General features: G+C 37.0%; 1 protein-coding gene across 2 annotated transcripts in view; it reads right to left on the bottom strand.

The window, feature by feature from the left end:
• Positions 1–22,003, bottom strand: part of LOC128666072 (protein phosphatase 1 regulatory subunit 32) — a 140,325-nt gene that overhangs the window by 96,153 nt on the left and 22,169 nt on the right. Inside the window, exons 3-6 of one of the 2 annotated variants that reach the window (XM_053720454.1) lie at positions 17,135–17,244; positions 16,904–17,026; positions 4,829–4,952; positions 3,696–3,849 (exon numbers count right to left, since the gene is read on the bottom strand). In XM_053720454.1, the coding sequence (XP_053576429.1) occupies positions 3,696–3,849; positions 4,829–4,952; positions 16,904–17,026; positions 17,135–17,244 (511 nt within the window). Of the gene's footprint in view, positions 1–3,695; positions 3,850–4,828; positions 4,953–7,615; positions 8,095–16,903; positions 17,027–17,134; positions 17,245–22,003 lie in introns of those variants that run through there. The other variant, XM_053720455.1, reaches the window with a different exon arrangement.

Raw genomic sequence — 22,003 nt, 5'->3', positions numbered from 1 at the left:
CAAATTCAATCCTTTAATGTGAAAAGCAGTGACGTTTCGGGGACAAAGTATCTGAGGAAGCGTACCAGTGTGCTGTTCCCTCCGCAACTATTAACCACTCAGATAATGAGCAAGTGATTTTGTTACGGTTGCAAACGTTCCCCCTTCAGTATAATAGGCGCATTGCGCATGCGCTAAAGCAGGTTACGAGGAGGATCGCAAAGTTACTGCGATTACAAGAAGATGATGATGTAGATAATGATGAAATAGAGAAGGGGCCAAACGGACATTATCAAACGGCAGCGGCGCGAACATTAAGTGCTTTTACTTGCAAATGATAAAGATCACAAAACTGGGCTACATTTGTAAATAATGATTGATTTTAACTTTATATATATCACTTAGAATTTCTGGGTTGACTGTCCCTTTAACTATTTACTAACTACCTAGTTAAAATAAATACAAACTTACCTGTGAAAAAAACTAAGCTGCCTTACACTAAAATCTAACATTACAAAAAATAAAAAAACACTAAGATTACAAAAAATAAAAAAAACTACCATTACAAAAAATAACAAACGAAATTATCCAAAACAATAAAAAATATTCCTATTCTAATACCCCTTTTTTTTTAAAAAAAAAAAAAAAAAAAAAAAAAAAACAACCCTAATCTATAATAAACTACCAAGGGCCTTTTGTAGGGCATTGCCCTAAAGAAATCAGCTCTTTTTCTAAACAAAAATACAAAGACCTACTAACATTACAAACCCCTCCCCCCAAAACCGACAAAATTAAAAAACTATCTAAAAAAAACTAATCTACCCATTGCTCTGAAAAGGGCATTTGTATGGGCATTGCCCTTAAAAGGGCATTTAACTCTTTTAAGGAATGCCCAACCCCTAATCTAAACCCCCACCCCCCAAAACACCTTAAAAAAAACTAACCCCTCTTTAAATACTCACAGTTGCTGAAGTCCCGCTTGAAGGATCTTCATCCCGGCGGCTCCCATCTTCATCTAGGCGGCATCTTCAATCTTCATCCTGGTGACATATTCTATCTTCATCCCGGCGGCGTGGAGCGTCCTCTTCATACGGTCGCCGCCGTATACTGAATCTTCAATGCAAACGAGCCTTTTAAAAATGACGTCCCTTGCATGCCTATTGGCAGATTTGATTTTGGAAATTCAAATCATTCAATAGGATGAGAGCTACTAAAACTTATTGGCTGTTCAAAACAGCCAAAAGTATGAGAGCTTCTGAAATTCTATTGGATGTCTTCATGATGGACCCGTCCGCGCCGTCGGGATGAAGATAGAAGACCCCGCCGGGATGAAGAAAGAAGATGCCGCCTGAATGAAAATAGAAGACGCCGCCTGGATGGATGAAGACTTCTCGCCGCCTGGATGTCCGGACTTCAGAAACTGTAAGTAGATCTTCGGGGGTTAGTGTTAGGATTTTTTAAACTTTTTTGGATATATTTTTTTTTTTAGTTTAGGGTTTGGGCTTTTCTTAAAAGAGCTAAATGCCCTTTTCAGGGCAATACAAAAGAGCTAAATGCCCTTTTAAGGGCAATGCCCATACAAATGCCCTTTTCAGGGCAGTGGATAGCTTAGGTTTTTGTTAGAGTTAGGTTTTTTTATTTTGGGGGGTTGGTTGGGTGGTGGGGTTTACTGTTGGGGGGTCTTTGTATTTTTTTTACAGGTAAAGAGCTGTTTAAAAGGTATTTTAAGGGCTATTGGTAGTTTATTGTAGGCTAGGGTTTTTTTTATTTTGGGTAGGCTTTTTATTTTTATAGGGCTATTAGATTAGGTGTAATTCTTTTTTATTTTTGATAATTTCGTTTGTTATTTTTCGTAATTTAGTGTTTGTTATTTTTTGTAATGTAGTATTTTTTATTTTTTGTAATTAGTAGTGTTAGGATTTTTTTAACGTGTATTTTTTAGTTTTCTTTAATTGGTAGTTAGTTTAATTTTAGTTTATTAGTTATATTAGTTTGTTAGTTTAAATTTAGTTTTTTTAATTTGACATGTAAGTTTTAATTTAATTTAAGATAGGAAAATGTGGGGGCTTTCGGTTTAGGGGTTAATAGTTTAATTTAGTATATTTCGTTGTGGGGAGCATTTGGTTTAGGGGTTAATAGGTTTATTAAGGTGGCTGCGGTGTCGAGGAGCAGCGGAATAGGGGTTAATAACTTTAGTATAGGGGGCGATGTCGGCGGACGGCAGATTAGGGGTTAATAATATTTAAATAGTGTTTGCGATGCGGGAGGGCGGCGGTTTACGGTTAATAACTTTATTATAGTGGTGATGATGTCAGGGAGCGGCGAAATAGGGGTTAATACATTTTATTAGTGTTGGCGATGTCTGGAGCGGCAGATTAGGGGTTAATAAGTTTAATATAGTGTTTGCTATGCGGGAGGGCCTCGGTTTAGGGGTTAGTAGGTAGTTTATGGGTGTTTAGTGTACTTTGTAACAGTTTAGTTATGAGTTTTATGAAACAGTTTTGTTGCATAAAACTCATAACTACTGCTCTCAGATGGCGGTACGGATCTTGTCGTTATAGGGTGTAACGCAAGCTTTTTAGCCTCACCGCAAAACTCGTAATGGCAGCTCTATGGAAGTCCCATGAAAAAATGTAATTTTTACGAGTGCGGGACTGACGTTGCGTTACAGGCTAAAAGGCTTGCGATACAGCTATACCGACAAGACTGGTAATGGCTGTGTTGCTGTTTTAATGCTGAAACTACAAATTTTTCAGCGTTAAAACACAAACGCAAAACTCGTAATCTAGGTGATTATTATTTATATAAGCACAGAATATATCAGATCCTTTTCAATCCTTTACTAAAAAGTATGATATAAAAATTAAACTTTCATAACACATACAGAGTGTGCAATTAAAAAAATCCAATTTACTAGTAAAATTTACTTTATTCTCTTGGTATCCTTCGTTGAAGATAAAACCTAGGTATGCTCAGTAGCGTGCACATTATATGCCAGCAGTGTTTGCAATGTTATACAATATTGCAAACACTGATGTCATAAGACATGTGCACTATCCTTACCCTACCTATGTATGCTTTTCATACCAATAGAACAAAGTCAATTTAAAGGGACATAAAACCCAAATTTTTTCTTTCATGATTCAGATAGAGAACATAATTTTAAACAACTTTCCAATTTACTACTATTATTTAATTTGCTTCCTTTTCTTGTTATCGTTTACTGAAAGGTTTATCTAGGCAAGTTCATGAGCAGCAGAGAAACTAGGTTCTAGCTGTTGATTGGTGGCTGCATATATATATATTGAATGTGATTGGCTCACCCATGTGTTCAGTTAGAAACTAGTAGTGCATTGCTGCTCCTTCAACAAATGATACCAAAAGAATGCAACAGATTAGATAAAAGAAGTAAATTAGAAAGTTGTTTAAAATTGTATTCTCTATCTGAATCATGAAAAAAAATGTTGTGTTTCATGTACCTTTAAGTAAAATAGAAAGTTATTTAAAACTGCATTTTCTATCTGATTTATAAGCTATGCTTACATATAAAATGGCTTTGCTCTGCTTTTAATAAAGTAAGGCAAGTGGAGAAATACAGTGAGTTATAGGCTGATCATAATTGCTTAAAATACAAAAAATATCATTTCTGAGCTCATGTGACGGCCGATTGTATATTGAATTTAGTTTACTTTATAACACTCCTCCCCCTCACTCACAGCTCTGGACTTGGGGTTGTTGACTTCATAACTCAGCGTGAATCCACTCTGTGCTGGGTGATGTATAGGGGGAATTGGCTCACACCCGTTTAGGTACTGCAGAGGTTTGAAATCTCTGTTGGTCATTGAAGTGTAGTTGTTCAGACACATTAACCTTTGAAAGAACAGAACAGATTATGGCTACATACAAGGAGGTCAGACATGGATCACACTGTGCTGGGCAAGTAAATAGAATAAAGAAGACAACAGGAAGTGAATAAGTCTACTTCAGGGAGCAGAATTGTGCAGATGGCTGAAGGTGCCAACCTGCTATATCCAAAGAGAGAAAGGGTAGCACAGAACCAGGGTCGTAAGCAGGTTCCCCTGATATAAATAAAGATGCCCTTAGGCAACTGTGTACACTGCCTAGAGATCTGCTCCTTCTCAATTTAAAGGCGAGATGACCATAAACGTATGTAAGCTGGGACAGAAAGAGTAAGCTGCCAAAGGTCATAGCCAGAAAGAGAATAAGTAGAATAGACCCAGGGTCATCATGTCACTTAAAGGGACAGTCTAGTCAAAATTAAACTTTCATGATTAAGATAGGACATGCAATTTTAAACAACTTACTTTTATCATCAAATTTGCTTTGTTTTCTTGGTATTCTTTGTTAAAAACTAAATCTAGGTAGGCTGATATGCTAATTTCTAAGCCCTTGAAGGCTGCCTCTTATCTCAGGGCATTTTGACAGTTCACAGATATACAGTGCTAGTTCATGTGTGCAATATAGATAACATTGTGCTCACTCCCGTCGAGTTATTTATAAATCAGCACTGATTACAAGTCTGTTTAAAGAACTGAGATAAGGGGGCAATCTAAAGAGGCTTAGATACAAGGTAATCACAGAGGTAATAAGTGTATTAATATAATAACAGTGTTGGTTATGCAAAACTGGGGAATGGGTAATAAAGGGATTATCTATCTTTTTAAACAATACAAATTCTGGTGTAGACTGTCCCTTTAACTGCCCAGAAGCGCTAATCAAACAGATTGTGATTCTCATGTTAAATAAATAATATGTGTGTAGCCAGAACCCACACTATTGATGACATCTTGAGGCTCAAGTAGTAGGAAGCAGCAGGTCAAATGCTCACCCCATGCCAGGATTATCTGTCCTATCCAAGCTGGGTGAGTAGTAAACCATTTTCCGCAGATTTGACTGGTATCCTGTGCAACGATGGCTGAGATTTCCAGGCTCCGGCATAAAGCTGTGCAGACCTGTGTAAGACAACTGTTAGAGATCAGAGAAGAATAACTGGGCCTGTACCACTGAGTGCCATTACACTGTCGGTAATGTGTCGGTATTTAAAGGGACGTGAAACCAAAAACATGTCTTTCGTGATTTAGAGCGTACAATGTTAAACAACTTTTCAATTTACTTCTATTATTTATTGTGTTTCATTCTCTTGGTATCCTTTGTTAAAAAAGCATATCTAGTGGTGGCTGAACTTTTATGCCCATTTTCATTGGCTTACAAATGTGTTCAGCTAGCTCCCATGAGTGCATTGCTGCTTCTTCAATAAAAGATACCAAGAGAATGAAGCAAAACTGATAACAGAAGTATATTGGAAAGTTGCTTAAAAATGTATAATCTATCTGTATCACGAAAGAAACATTTTGGTTTTCATGTCCCTTTAACTTGCATAAATGATTTTACTGCCCTACTGCTTGTATATAACTACATGTTTAACCCCTACAAAGCTGAACATATCTGGTTAACCAAACACAAGAGGCATATGTGTGAAGCCACCAATCAGTAGCTGGCTCTCAGTACTGCTTTGCTGCTTCTATACCTACCTAGGTATGCTTTTCAACAAAGGATACCAAAAGAACATAGTATATTTGATAATTGAATTAACTTAAAAAGTCACTTAAAATTGCTGCTCTATCTGACCCATGAAAGTTTAATTTTGAGGTGCATGTCCCTTTAATATTCAGGTCTATTTAGATAATAAAGAATAAATACAAGAATGAATAATTATTTTATTTGTTCTAGCAGTCTCAGTTCCTGACTTATGCACATTATTTTATGCAACTACAGTACCTGCTAATTAGACAGGTATCAAATATAGAAAGGAGTAGATTAAGAAACCAATCAGGAATCAGCAATCATATAAATAAATACATTTTCATTCTGTCATCACTAGTTATTTATCCTGTCTGCTGTTTAAAAGATATCATTTTATTTATTTATATATAAAAAAAATCATCTTAAAGGGACACTAAACCCATATTTTATCTTTCGCGATTCAGATAGAGGCCTAGGGTTGCCACCCGTCCCTTAAAATACAGAACACTTATAAGTTACACATGCTGCAGGGTGTGCAGGGAGGAATATGAATAGTGCTGTCCAGAAACACAATACATGTTCCTCCCTGCAGCATGTGTAACTCATAAGTGCCCAAGAAAACATGGCTGAGGTGGCAGCCATTTTAAGCAACTTTCTACTTTACTCCTATTATCGTTTTTTCTTTGTTCTCTTGCTATATTTTTATTTAAAAAGCAAGAAGGTAAATCTTAAGAGTCGGACCATTTTTGGTTGAGAACCTGGGTTATGCTTGCTTATTGTTGGCTTTAATGTAGCCACCAATAAGCAAGCACTACCCTTGGTGCTGAACTTAAAACGGGCAAGCTCCTAAGCTTTACATTCCTGCTTTTTAAATAAAAAGATACCAAGAGAACAAAAAAAATTGATAATAGGAGTAAATTAGAAAGTTTCTTAAAATTGCTGCTCTATCTGAATTATGGGAAAAAAAGGGTTTAGTGTCCCTTTAAAGGGGCACTGAAATTAAACTGTAATGATTCAGAGTGTAAAATTAAAAAAACCAAAAACATCCAATTATTTCTGTTGTCAAATTTACCTATTGCATTTTGGTCTCCTTTGTTAGAATTCATCTTTTTTTAAACAAGAGAATACTGAGGTACACACGGGAGAATGCACATATTGAGCACTATATGGCAGCTGTGTTTGTAACAATGTTGTCATTGTTTTTCACCTAGTTCCCTGTAGTACATTACCGCTCCTTCAACAAAAGAGAATAAAGTAAATAATAATAGAAATAAATTGGGAAGTTGTTTAAAATGGTATGATTTATCTGAATCATGAAAGAAAAAATGTGGGTTTCATGTCCCTTTAAGGACAGATACATGAGTTCCTGCACTGATCAATCAATCACTGCGTAGCATGTTACAGGGTTATATTTGGCATCTTGCAGGATTTACTTCAGACTCTCTGAGGTGGTGGAAAAAACTAAAGTTTCAGAGTTAATTTATAGGAAAAGCAAGCAAGATAAATATTGACAATACATAGTAAAGTATTTTTTACTACTTATACATATATATTTTTTTTAGGAATTGCATTTTCAGTTTAATGTCACTTTAGGTTTTGTGAGCAATAAAGGAGGAATAATAGCAGATCAATTCAAAAGCAAAATAAATATATATAAAATAATTAAATAAAAAATAGATCTGACTGCAGGGGCTATGTGCAATGTGACTGAACCTTTAAATACACAAATGAAAACACCTTATTTACAGTAATTTGCAAGAGAGTGTAATGTTCTTTACAGCTGTTAGCACCAAGAATAATATTGCCAGTTTCTTGCATATAAAATGATTATTATTTAATGATGAAATATGTTATTTTTTATTAATCACAGGCTGTAAGAAGCAGCCTCTCTAGAAGCCAAAGAGTTAAATAATGTCACCTAATTCACTCCATCAGTCTCTGCACTAAGAATTGTCTCACTCCCCCCCCCCCCCTTTATTCCTCTGTACCCCTTTATTCTAACCCTTGGAGGTTCCCTTTAGCTCCATCCAGTTTCATTTCCATCACTGCATCCCCTCTCTATTTATTCAACCAATCTGTTCTACTTTCTCACCATAGGAGCTGTTATAGCTGGTACAGTAGAAGTTCAGGGGGTTTTTGCTCCCCCCAACACTCCCCCTTACTTGCTGAGACACCACACCAGTCGGGAGCCGTCCCATGGCTGTTGCAGGGTTACAGGAGAATGAATAGCACTCTGCTTCCTCTATAGTAATGTGGTTACTATAGTATCCTGGTTACTGTAACCATGGTAGCAAACACTCTGGCCATGAATCTTAAAGTTGTTACCTTTCTTTCAAATTAAAGGGACAGTCTAGTCAAAATTAAACTTTCATGATTCAGATAGGGCATGCAATTTTAAACAACTTTCCAATTTACTTCTATTATCTAATTTGCTTAATTCTTTAGATATCCTTTGTTGAAGAAATAGCAATGCACATGTGTGAGCCAATCACACAAGGCCTTTATATGCAGCAACCAATCAGCAGCTACTGAGCATATCTAGATATGCTTTTCAAGAAGTGATATCAAGAGAATGAAGCAAATTAGATAATAGAAGTAAATTAGAAAGTTGTTTATAATGACATGCTCTTTCTAAATCACGAAAGAAAAAAATTGGGTTTCATGTCCCTTTAATACTGGTCATGATAATTAGCATACATTAGCATAAATCATTATGCAGCATAACTCAGAAATAAAAACTATTAGTGATGATTATAAATAATCCTGATTTTTTTAATTTAGTTTATTATCAAATATAAAGAATTAACAATAAATTCCACCACAAAACATTTAAATAACAGTCACACCCAGAAGAGGTTTCATCATTAAGGAACCTTTATTACTATATTTAATGTTTTATTGTCTATTGTTTAAACTTAAAGGGACACTAAACCCAAATTTTTTATTTCATAGTTCAGATAGAGTAGCAATTTTAAACAACTTTCTAATTTACTCCTATTATCAATTTTTCTTCGTTATCTTGCTATCTTTATTTAAAAAGCAGGAATGTGATGCATAGGAGCCGGCCCATTTTTGGTTGAGAACCTGGGTTATGCTTGCTTATTGGTGGGTAAATGTAATCCTCCAATAAGCAAGCACTATCCATGGTGCTGAACCTAAAATGGGCGGGCTGCTAAGATTTACATTCCTGCTTTTAAAATAAAGATAGAAAGAGAACAAAGAAAAATGATAATAGGAGTAAATTAGAAAGTTGCTTAAAATGTCATGCTCTATATGAATTATGAAAGAAACAATTTGGGTTCAGCGTCCCTTTATCCAGATTAATCTTTCCTATGGGTAATGATGGGGTTTATTCATTCAGGATTCATGTTTTCATTATATATATATATATATATATATATATAGATATACTCAGATATATAGATATAGATACATATAGATACAGATATATGGATAGATACATATATATAGATAGATGTTAGAGATATAGATAGATTATATATATATAGATAGTATAGATACAGATAGAGAGATAAATAGCTGATATATAGATGATAGATATATGAGATAGATGGATACAGATAGACAGATGATATATTATATATAGATAGATGACAGATTATATCAAGATGACAAATACAAATAGGTAGGGAGATATAAAATAGATGATTGATACATTGATAGATTGATGATAGAAACATAGATATATAGATAATAGCTAGATGATAGATGACAGATGGATAGATTAAATATAGATGAGAGATACAAATAGATAGACAGATGTATGATAGATGATAGACAAATTATTATTATTATTCTTTATTTATAAAGCGCCAACAGATTCCACAGCGCTGTCCATTGATACAAAGATAAAAGTACAGTACAATACAATATAAAGGACACCAGACAAAGTTTAACAAACAAATACAGGGGGAATTAAGGGCCCTGTTCCCGTGGGAACTTAGATGGGTAGGAGGGTGAGAAACAGGAGGTGGGGACTGCAAAGGTGGGAATGATATTAGTGTGGAGTTAGATGAGGGCAGCTATTAGGCAAGTGGAATTGATTTGTTACTGATTTGGAGATAGGTTTCCCTGAACAAAAAGGTCTTTAGGGAGCGTTTAAAGGAGGAAAAGTTAGGGGAAAGTTTGACAGCTCGAGGAAGTGCGTTCCAGAGGGTTGGTGCCGCACGAGAGAAGTCCTGTAGTCTAGCATAGGAGGAGGTGATGGTAGAAGATGCAAGGAGCAGGTCATTGTTGATCTTAGGCGGCAGGCTGGAGTATATTTTTGATGAGTGAGGACAGATGAGGGGGCTGCGTTGGTAAGGACTTTGTACGTCAGGGTGAGAATTTTTAATTTAAATCTGCTGTGAATGGGGAGCCAGTGAAGGGACTCGCAGAGAGGTGCAGCAGGATTCAGAGCGTCGGGAGAGGTGGATTAGCCTAGCAGAGGCATTTAGGGTGGATTGAAGGTGGGAAGAGAGGAAAACCAGTTAGTAGGTTATTACAGTAGTCAAATCGGGAAATTACCAGAGAGTGGATTAGCTGTTTAGTAGTTTCAGCACTCCAGTTTGTATCCCTTGGACACTATGTCTACTGCATAGGGATCCTGAACATCTGGAACACAGGCCTGAGCGAAGAAGGAAAGTCTGTCCCCTACAAGATCCGGTCCCGGATTGGGGGCAGGCCCTTCATGTTGTCTTTGATTCAATAGCAGGCTTCTTGGATTGTTTTCCCTTATTCCAAGACTGATTGGGTTTCCATGAAGGTTTAGACTGTTCCTGCTTGGAAGCGGAAGAGGAAGAATTTCCCTTGAGATTTCGAAAGGAACAAAAATTACTCTGACGTCCCTTTTGCTTGTTTCTCTTATCCTGAGGGAGAAGATAACCCTTACCCCCCGTAATATCAGAGATTATTTCCGTCAAGCCCGGTCCAAACAAGGTCTTCCCCTTGTAAGGAATCGCTAAAAGCTTAGACTTAGAGGATACATCCGCAGACCAAGGTTTTAACCATAAGGCTCTGCGAGCTAGAACAGAGAAACCTGAAATCTTTGCTCCCAGTTTTATAACTTGTAGGGAAGCATCCGTAATAAAGGAATTAGTAAACTTAAGGGTGTTTTTTCCTATCATGGACCTCATCCAGGTGAGTGTCTGTCCTAATAGCAGACAACGCATCAAACCAATATGCCGCCGCACTAGTGACGGTAGCAATGCACACAGCTGGTTGCCATTGTAAACCCTGGTGTACATACATCTTCTTGAGTAACCCCTCTAATTTTTTGTCCATAGGCTCTTTGAAAGCACAACTATCCTCTATGGGTATAGTAGTTCTCTTAGCTAAGGTGGAAACAGCTCCTTCCACCTTGGGGACTGTTTGCCAAGCCTTCTTGACAGAGTCGGCTATGGGAAACATCTTTTTAAATATAGGAGATGGAGAAAAAGGGATACCCGGTCTCTCCCACTTCTTAGCAATGATCTCAGAAGCTCAGTCTGGTACCGGAAAAACCTCTACCAAGGAAGGTACCTCAAAATATTTTTTTAGCTTACTGGATTTCTTAGGATTAACAATGACCGTGGAGTCGCTGTTGTCCAATGTAGCTAAAACCTCATTAAAGGGACACTGAACCCAATATTTTTCTTTTGTGATTCAGATAGAGCATGCAATTTTAAGCAACTTTATAATTTACTCCTATTATCAATTTTTCTTCGGTCGCTTGCTATCTTTATATGAAAAAGAAGGCATCTAAGCTTTTTCCTTGGTTCAGAACTCTGGACAGCAGTTTTTGATTGGTGGATGAATTTATCCACCAATCAGCAAGGACAACCTAGGTTGTTCACCAAAAATGGGCTGGCATCTAAACTTACATTCTAGCATTTCAAATAAAGAACATTTGATAATAGGAGTAAATTAGAAAGTTGCTTAAAATTTCATGTTCTATCTAAATCACAAAAGAAAAAATTTGGGTTCAGTGTCCCTTTAAGTAACAGACGGAGGTGTTCTAGCTTAAACCTAAAATATACCACTTCAGTATGAGCAAGAGGAATTAAACTGTCAGAATCTGAAATTTCACTTTCAGATGCTACTACGGTATCCTCCTCCTCATGGCTTTTGTGAGGGGGCATTTGAAATAGCAACAACTGTGCCAGAAACCTCGCTTACTGAATCTCTGATTTTCATCTTACGCTTTCCCTGCAACATTGGGAAAAGCAGACAATGCATCTGAAACTGCAGAAGACATAAGAGAAGCGCTGTCTTGTAAAGTAACTCCAGCAGGAGCTAGAGAGGAAGCGCAGGGCACTGCATGTGAGGGTGGTAAAATTTGGGACGCTTGAGGAGAAAGCTGTGGCATATATTGAACATTGTCATTGGATTCCTGAACAGCATCCTCTTTGGAAAATGTTGGCTCAGAAAAAAGTCTATCCCTGTAGTTTAAAGTTCTCTCAATACATGCGGAACAGAAAGGGATTGGTGGTTCCACCTTGGCATCAAAACATAAAGATTAAGTGACTCTTTGTAAGGCCTCTTGGTCCATTCTGACTCACAATTAAACAATTTATCATAAAAAGATTACATTTTATTAATAAAAGTCAAAAACATAAAAACCGTTACTGTCACTTTAAATTTTAAACTGTGACTTTTTTATTCCCTTTATAAATTTAAGTGTATGCATAGTATGACAGGAAGATGTACAACTTCACCTTACAATGAAGCGGGAAGTGAATAGAAAGGGAGCGCAATCAAATTGCCGCTTCCTGAAGTACCGCCCATTGTGGGCGTGCCAATAAGTAATCTCCCGGTCGGCTATTATTAGTTATGAAACCGCTGGGAGATGTGAAATTACCACATATTAAATCCAGCCCCAGTGCCTGCATCTAAGCTGCCCATAGTGTCCCCTATGTCTCTAGGAGAATCTATGTCTCTTATAAAAAGCCTAATTTCAATGAAGTCTGTCCCATTATACAAAATTAAGTCCCCAAACTTTTTCTGAGTTTTCTTTCTACCCCCAGAAATAAAGCCAGCACTTACCTCATATTCTGCCTGACAGCAAGGCAGCTCCCAGGTTTGAGAGGTCCTCTCCCTCACATGGACCTGTGAAATAAAAGAAAGTCCTGAGTAATATCCCTCAGGTTTTCACGGTTAGGGCAGCATCAGTATATGGGAGGCGCAGTGACGATTATACCCCACAAGTTCCCATTGCTCTAAAGCCACCACTGATCTACTGAAGAGACTGATATGGACTACGGCTACACCCTAGGACAAAGCAGCACAATCTTGCACTACTTTAAAAATAATAAACTCTTGATTGAAGAATCTTTTCTAACACCTAAATTTACCACCTCCTTGCTCTTAAAGGGACACTGAACCCAAATTTTTTCTTTCATGATTTAGATAGAGCATGCAATTTTAAGCCACTTTCTAATTTATTCCTATTATCAATTTTTCTTCGTTCTCTTGCTATCTTTATTTTAAAAAGAAGACATCTAAGCTTTTTTTTTTATTCAGAACTCTGGACAGCACTTTTTTATTGGTGGATGAGTTTATCCACCAATCAGCAAGAACAACCCAGGTTGATCACCAAAAATGGGCCGGCATCTAAACTTACTTTCTTGCATTTCAAATAAAGATACCAAGAGAATGAAGAAAATTTGATAATAGGAGTAAATTAGAAAGTTGCTTAAAATGTCATGCTCTATCTGAATCACAAAAGAAAAAAATTGGGTACATTGTCCCTTTAATGTAGGCAAACAGAATGACTGGGGTGGGAGGGAAGGGAGGTGATATTTAACAGCTTTGCCACCTCCTGCTGGGCAGTAGTGATATTCCCAAAAGTAATTAGATGATCCGTGGACTCATCGTGTCATTAAAAAGAAAAGGAAAAACTCCCAATCTCTATTGGTGGACAATGATCTGTCCTACAAGCATAACAAGGTTTTTGTTTTTTTTCTCGGTACAGGAACATCCTTAAACAATAATCTGCCATACTGCCTCTTTTAGATACGGCAAGTCAAAAATGATTTAATGCCCTTTTAAGGCAAACAATTTCTAATTAGCATGATGTTTAGAATGGAACGGTCTCATGGAAATCATTTATGGATACAAACTAAAAAAGGAAATAAAATATCAGCAAAGTCTGTTTTTACAATCTTTTTTACTGCACTAATTGTTCGAAAGCCAAAAAAGAGCCAATCTGTGCTTTAGTCTGTAGACAAGGCTACCCACGGTCATAATGTTAGTATAGAGTAGATTGTTTTGCATGTATTAATTAAACCCAATAGAGGACATATGTGTAGCAAGGTTAGCCTTGAAAAGTCAGCAGGTGCATTTCAAGGTCAGAGTTAGAAATTGCTCTATTTTCAGAGCTAAATTACATAAAAAAGGGACAAAATAAATTATTTAAAATAAAAAAATATATATTGCAAATGTGTTTCATTTTGTTTACTGTTCCTTTAACTTAATAAAAATCAATGTATTTAAATAGTTCTTTCATATGCATGCTAGAAATCTGAGTAAAATTTCAAAAATGTAATTCCCCCAAAGTTTAATTATGCAGTTAAATAATAAAAAAAAGTTTTCACTGTCCTTTCAATATTTACCTTTATCTAGTTTTCCTGTAACTTAATTCTTACATTAGTAGTGTCCCCTTCCCCTCAGAGAGACTGGAGCGCTTTTTGTGAAATTAACCAAACACACGTAGCAGCGCACAGCTTCATTTGAATGATACACAGGAGACAATGTTGATTAAAAATTAGTAAATGGAATATCCTCACAAGTAACAAACATGTTTATGTCCCTTGATGGATAATGTGCTCACAAGGCCACTCCTTCCATTTCTATAGTAGTCCGGTCAGCTTCTAGGATGTACCAGGACAATAATAGTAAACCTTATAGAAGCCCAAGTGCCCAAACTGCAATACGAAAGCAACTTATTATCTCAAAGTGACAACACTGCAATTAAACCCAAATACTGTGGTTTACAGACACAGACATATGCATGCACGCACACACACACATATGCACCAACATATACACACATATGCACCTGCACACACATACACCAACATATACACACACATATGCATATATATATATATATATATATATATATATATATATATATACACACACACATACATATATACACACATGCATATGCACCTACACACACATATGCATATATACACACACAGACATGCATATGCACATACGCATACACACACATGAATATATACACACACATAAGCATATGCACCTACATATACACACATAATAGATCATACATAAATACAATCAGTTGTCCAGTACTGAGCTCAGGCTTCTCTTTTCCCCTTGGCCTTACAATGCAATAACTTAGGTGATAAACGTTATTGTGACAGTGGTGTAGCTGAAGCGTGTTGCACGGAGATGTATGATGTAACCTCACTTCTTTAACCCATTCCTCTAACCTCAGATCATGGTACAATGGTCACACATTGCTAAACTGAGAGAAAGCACTAACTAAAGCAGAAATGAGTCCTCACCCAGTCTTGCTTCAATCTGATTTGCTACTAAAGCAAAAGAGCAGTAGCTACACAGACCAGCAAAAACTAACAATACTAGCAACACTTACTACAGCTTTCTGCACATATCTTTTAGCTTCCTTTAAGGTCCAGCCTCCCGTGGGGGGGGGATTATCTGGGAATGAGGGCTACTGCTGCTTCGGGAGCCCCCTTTCTCCCCCACTCACTTCCATGTGTAGCTTTGGGTTGGAGCTTCTCCCTCCCGCTTTGATTTTAGAGTACGACATAGCTTGGTATCTTTATTTGTATGTAAGCATAGGAGCCGGACCCTTTTTGGTTCAGTACCTGGTTAGCACTTTCTGATTGGTGTCTAAATATAAACCCAATCAGCAAGTGCTACCCAGGTGGTGAACCAAAATGGGCCAACTCCTAAGCTTACCAAGAAAAATTGATAATAGGAGTATATTAGAAAGTTGCTTAAAATTGCTGCTCTATCTGAATCATGAAAGTTTAATTTTAATTTAGACTATCCCTTTAAGTTACTTTGACTCTGGGTTGTGCTTTTTACTATATCATTAACATGTTTACGAGTCCTTAATTGTCTACAGAATAGAAAGAAAAAATAAATAAAAATTTGATACGCTTTTCCAGGGGTGTCTTGAGCCTGTAAAACCATGTACATTTTCTCAAACAAAATGACAGTGTCATTTCTGATGCATTAGTAAAAAAATATGTGTTTACTATCTAACTAAGAAATCAGGAGTAACACATTACCCATCAATAGAGACATGGGAGCAGATTTGATGCAATAAGAAGGGAAGTGAACTAATATGGCATCAGTGTTTACAAATATTTCAGCAACAACTTTATATAGTGCTCAAGACACGCTCCAGAGCATAGCACGGTATGTTCTCAGTATGAAAGCAGTACATTTAACAACAGAAGCAAAATGGAACCTTTTTTTGTTTCGTTTTTAATTGCGCGGTCTAGTTGAATTATGAAACTTTAAGTTTTACTCCCATGTCCCTTCAAGTATGTTGAAAGGTAAGAGAATGCTTGGAGCACAAGTTAATTTTCTGCCAGCAAACCAAACCAGTAGTATGTATCGTACCAGGCTCCTTTTCAAGGGGTTTATTGCTTAACTGTTCTTGATTAAAAAAACAAAAAAATGTACATTTTTCCAAGAAAAGGACAGCGTAAAAAGATTTTTAAAGCATTTATTTTGCATGTATGTATTTAATGACTAGTTTTTTAATTGCTAGCTCTATTCTAAACCATGAAAGTTTTATTTGACTTTACTGTCTCTTAAAACTATAGCCTTTCTAGCCTGCCAATTATGATAGATGTGTGTGTTCTGTAAAAGCTGGTATAATTCCCCAAATGTACCTATTTTAAAAGTCATGTCACCTTTAAAAAATGAAATCCCCTTTCAATAAAAACACCTGCTCAAATCTAATATTTTGCTTTTAATGTGTTATTTTGACAGAGGATCTGATGTCCTGCCACAAAGTATAAATATATATCTCTCTGACAGATCACGTGTGACCTTTGCTAATGATAATCAGCATATGTAGTGCATAGTATGCTATCTCTGATTACAATATAACCAGAATTTGTAAAAACATCCAAATTAACTTAAAAAAAAAAACTATTCTGTGTATTGTGTATTTATAACTGAATGTATGAAGCATGCAGACACCCTGCACAGCGCATGAGCAGAACAGTTCATATACTGCAGACACCCTGAACAGCGCATGCGCAGAACAGTTCATATACTGCAGACACCCTGCACAACACATGCGCAGAACAGTTCATATACTGCAGACACCCTGCACAGCGCATGCGCAGAACAGTTCATATACTGCAGCCAACAGCACATCATGTACGAGCTGGGTCCAGGTACTCCAAGTCCGGTTGTCTCAGGCGCTGCTCCATCTCTCTGTTTTTGGCAAATTCTTTCAGCATCTGCATCACTTCATTATTAAACACTTCCGGGGGCTCTTGAGCACCTGAAAAGAGAGGTAAAGACCCACAGAGAGGGCAGGTAGAAGGGAGGTTATCAATATGTTTAGGGGCAGAATGATAAAAGATTGCTAAGTGAAATATGGGAGCCGTACCTGTAGCCCAGTAGTAGATGTCCCAGTCATTACTAGGTTCATTGATAAGACGATCATATTGCGCCAGTTGAGTGTCTGTCATAGAGTTTAAATATCTCTTTGCAAACAGGCTACAAGGACAGGAGATAGCAACGGTTAACTTGTGGCTTTCATTGTATGGAAAAAAAAAAAAGTCTACGAAAAACCAACAAGAGTCAGGAGGACACAGCGTTTTTGTGCAACTAAATACTCTCTGCCTAAAGACCTATCGGAGCACATAAGTGAAAGACGCTACTAGAGTGTATGTGACGTGTATACATGTACGTACACACTCATACACACAGGCATGCCTGAATACATAAATGCACACAACACACACAGGCATCTACACATACTCATGCACACACACAAACATGCACAGGCACGTATGCCCACATACAAATGTACACAGACACGCATTACACACACATACGCATGCAGACTCAAACACACAGGCATGCATGCACACACACAAACATACACAGGCATGAACAAATGCACACATAAAAATGAATTCCTCAAACTGTTTGGAAAATAGCACACCTGTCCTTTGGCTTGTGGGGCACGGAACAAAGGACCTGCCACGTCCAAAATTCAATCCAGTCAACAAAAGTGTATTCCAGCCTCCAAAGTTTAAAAAGAACCTTTATTATTTCACATTGGGTCCTCAGAAATTTAAATTACAACGTTTCAGGCCTGCTATAGGTCCTTAGTCATGTACACAGGTTAAAAGACTTTATATACCCTCACCTGTAACCTATTTCCATGTGTGCAACCAATTGCACAATAGTGACATCTTGTGGATGCAGACGATAGCACATCCGAACTTTGTTTTATTTAGATGATCACAAGAAAATAATTATTACATATAAATAGAACTATAAAACATAAAACCCATATATACATTTTAAAAGAGGAATATTGCAGATTTATCCCAATTAAAGAAAATAATGTATACCTATACTTACAGTATGGCAAAGTTGATACAGACAAATTAGATTTAAACAAACAGGTTCCAATCAATATCCTTATTCATACCCTTGGGTATGAGGGCTTCCAATTTAAATATCCAAAACATCTCTCTAATTTTTAAAAGGCGTTCCCTATCCCCACCTCTCCTTGGCCTTTTCACTTGTTCTATAATTTGGAATCTTAGTTGGCTAATATTATGACCCATAGAGAGAAAGTGAGAGGATACTGGAGCGTCTGTTATTAAATCTGATATTAGATTTATGTTCTGTTATCCTCTCCCTTACCTCTCTACAGGTCTCGCCAATATAGATTAGGCCACATGGACACTTGATAAGATAAATAGAATAAGTAGCCCTGCAGGTTAAGTATTTATTTATTTGGAACTTTTTCCCATTTGTTGGATGATGGAAATATCCTCCTTTTATCATTGAGCTGCAATTACTGCTGCTAAGACATGGATAACATCCGCTTATTTTTGGACCTATTGTTCTCTGAAAACTTTGTTTACTACTGCCTATGTCAGTATGCACTAACATGTCCTTGATATTCTGGTTCCTTTTATAGGCTACCATTGGACTTACTTTGAATTCATTAACTAGGGGGTTGCAGTCTCTCCGAATATGCCAATGTTTTTTTAGTATACCAGTTACTTTTTTGACTAAGTGTATAAAATTGGGTAACAAAGATCATATGATTTACCTTCTGTGTCTTGTCCTTCTTGGTTTGTATTCTATCATAAGTAACTGTGCTGAGTTGTTCAGCAATTAATGCAGGGGGATCATTTCTATTAAGGAATTTATTGGCCATTTGTTCCAATCTTTATTTGCACTTAGTCTGATCTGACACTATACGTTTCACCCTGGTGAACTGACTTTTTTTATCTATGTACCTCCACCAGGAGGCACCATAGAGTTGGAACAAGTCATGAGGGTACACAAAGTATTCCTCAAAGCTATTCATGAAAATGTTGGCGTATGTGGGGGTGACGTTGGAGCCCATTGCAGTCCCTCGTTTTTGCAGATAATATGTATCCATAAATAATTATGATACAGTATAATTGAGAGTAATTCAATCAAAAAACAAATCTCCCCTTCAGTGTAGTTACTTTTAGATCTAAGTATATTTTCTACTGCTGAAATGCCACTTGTATGTTTGATAGAAGTATATAAGCTGGAGACACCCAGCGAAAATAGTATACATTTCTCCCCAATATAGCCAAGATCTTTCAATTTTGACAAAAAATCATTTGTATCTTTAACATAAAAAGTAGTTTTTTTAATGAATGGCTGTAAAACTTTATCTAAAAAAGTGGCAGGTACATAGATGATGTAGAAAAGGAGATAAAAGAAGGCGCCAACATAGTGCGGTTACCAATGAGATGGGACACGCAGTGCAAGTAAAACCAAATACTCACAGGATGAAGGACACTTGAAAAGTGTCACAAGTGCCTCCTGGACCCTCAGAGTTGTCCAGCTAACTCCCACTCCACTGTGGTAGTAAGATTCCGCTCGTCTCTGCCAATTTTGGTAGCTACGCTGGTGGTCTCGGCTGCAGTCTGTGTTTCAAAAGGACTGACTTAAGATCCACTCAGATCAGGATGTACAGTTACGGTCCGTGCTCTCCAGAGAGGAGTCAAACAGCAAGGCAAATTTGAAGTTGGTAATATGATGGCAAAATCAAATGTTACCAGTGGTAATGATAAAGAAAGTTTGTGGCTACAATCTTAAAATGTATAAGACTTTAATGGCACAACGTTTCTCGGTCTGTACGTGACCGTTTCCTCAGGTGCATAAGTGTATAATAAAAACACATAAAAACCACGAACTTATAACAATCAGTACGGTGTCCTAAAATGCACACCGCGCATGTATGTAGGTGTGTCCAAATACTGGGAGTTCCAATTGCGTCACCTATCCAATGAGGTGCTTGCACTGATACACACCTCGATGGTTGCGTAAGTAATGAGATATTAACCAATGCGGTACTTATAGTAAACCGCACCACTAAGTTTGTATTTAAAAATAAAAAAGGTATTTTGTGATATATTCAGGAGCCGCAATAGGCTCACATTCGCTATAATTCTGATATCTATTATTGAAAAATAACTACCAGATCGGGCACACCTACTATTATTGCACACATTGATTATATTTCTAACCTTTATGCAGCCCATAATTTTATGGCGATTTCTAGCAATATGTATAAATATATATTTTTATGTGAAGTTTTAGATATAGCCATACTATTGGGGATTTTATATTTTATATTTTAAGATTTTGCATGTATATTTTAACCATATATTTTAACCAATGATTCATGTATATATGTGAATATAATATTTGATGAGTTATGGGCTGCATAAAGGTTAGAAATATAATCAATGTGTGCAATAATAGTAGGTGTGCCCGATCTGGTAGTTATTTTTCAATAATAGATATCAGAATTATAGCGAATGTGAGCCTATTGCGGCTCTTGAATATATCACAAAATACCTTTTTATTTTTAAATACAAACTTAGTGGTGAGGTTTACTATAAGTACCGCATTGGTTAATATCTCATTACTTACGCAACCATCGAGGTGTGTATCAGTGCAAGCACCTCATTGGATAGGTGACGCAATTGGAACTCCCAGTATTTGGACACACCTACATACATGCGCGGTGTGCATTTTAGGACGCCGTACTGATTGTTATAAGTTCGTGGTTTTTATGTGTTTTTATTATACACTTATGCACCTGAGGAAACGGTCACGTACAGACCGAGAAACGTTGTGCCATTAAAGTCTTATACATTTTAAGATTGTAGCCACGAACTTTCTTTATCATTACCACTGGTAACATTTGATTTTGCCATCATATTACCAACTTCAAATTTGCCTTGCTGTTTGACTCCTCTCTGGAGAGCACGGACCGTAACTGTACATCCTGATCTGAGTGGATCTTAAGTCAGTCCTTTTGAAACACAGACTGCAGCCGAGACCACCAGCGTAGCTACCAAAATTGGCAGAGACGAGCGGAATCTTACTACCACAGTGGAGTGGGAGTTAGCTGGACAACTCTGAGGGTCCAGGAGGCACTTGTGACACTTTTCAAGTGTCCTTCATCCTGTGAGTATTTGGTTTTACTTGCACTGCGTGTCCCATCTCATTGGTAACCGCACTATGTTGGCGCCTTCTTTTATCTCCTTTTCTATTTAGTATCTACCCCTGGGTCACCAACAGGGATCGTTTGAAGAAGTGCTTGCCTCCTGTGATTTGGACAAAACGCCCACCACATTTGTATTTAATAGAACTTTGTTTTTTGGGACGATCTCACTATATCATTGTGTCTATTAATGACCATTGCTTTGTATTTTAATTCTGATAAGGAGTACATTGTCAAGACAACATTAACTCACTATCACTTATTGTCATCTGAGTTTCGACCTAGGAATCACATTATCTGGTTCCTATTTGGTCCCATTTTTGTAACTATCACTTTATGATTGTCATTTTTATATACACTTTATAATCACATTTATATTGATAGCAGATTCAAGACCGTTGGCGCACTAATTATATTTTTTTACATAGATGATGTGTTTGGCGTGTGGGGGCGACGTTGGTAGCCCATTGTCTTTTGTCCAAGATCTGAACAATTCGGTCAGAGGATTAAAATTTACTTTGAATATAAGTGAGATTGGTATTGAATACTTAGATGCATATGTGTATGTTGAGGGTGGTTTTCTAAAAACGGATCTTCACATAAAGAGTACAGGCAGAAATAATTTGCTTCAATATGGGAGTCGTCATCCAGACAATATAGTCAAGGACATTCCAAAAAGTCAGTTCACCAGGGTGAAACGTATAGTGTCAGATGAGACTAAGTGCAAATATAGAT

This window comes from Bombina bombina, chromosome 7 (assembly GCF_027579735.1).
Source record: "Bombina bombina isolate aBomBom1 chromosome 7, aBomBom1.pri, whole genome shotgun sequence".
Lineage (NCBI taxonomy): Eukaryota > Metazoa > Chordata > Amphibia > Anura > Bombinatoridae > Bombina > Bombina bombina.
Note: the sequence above shows the minus strand (reverse complement) of the source record. Positions and strands in the feature narration are given on the sequence as shown.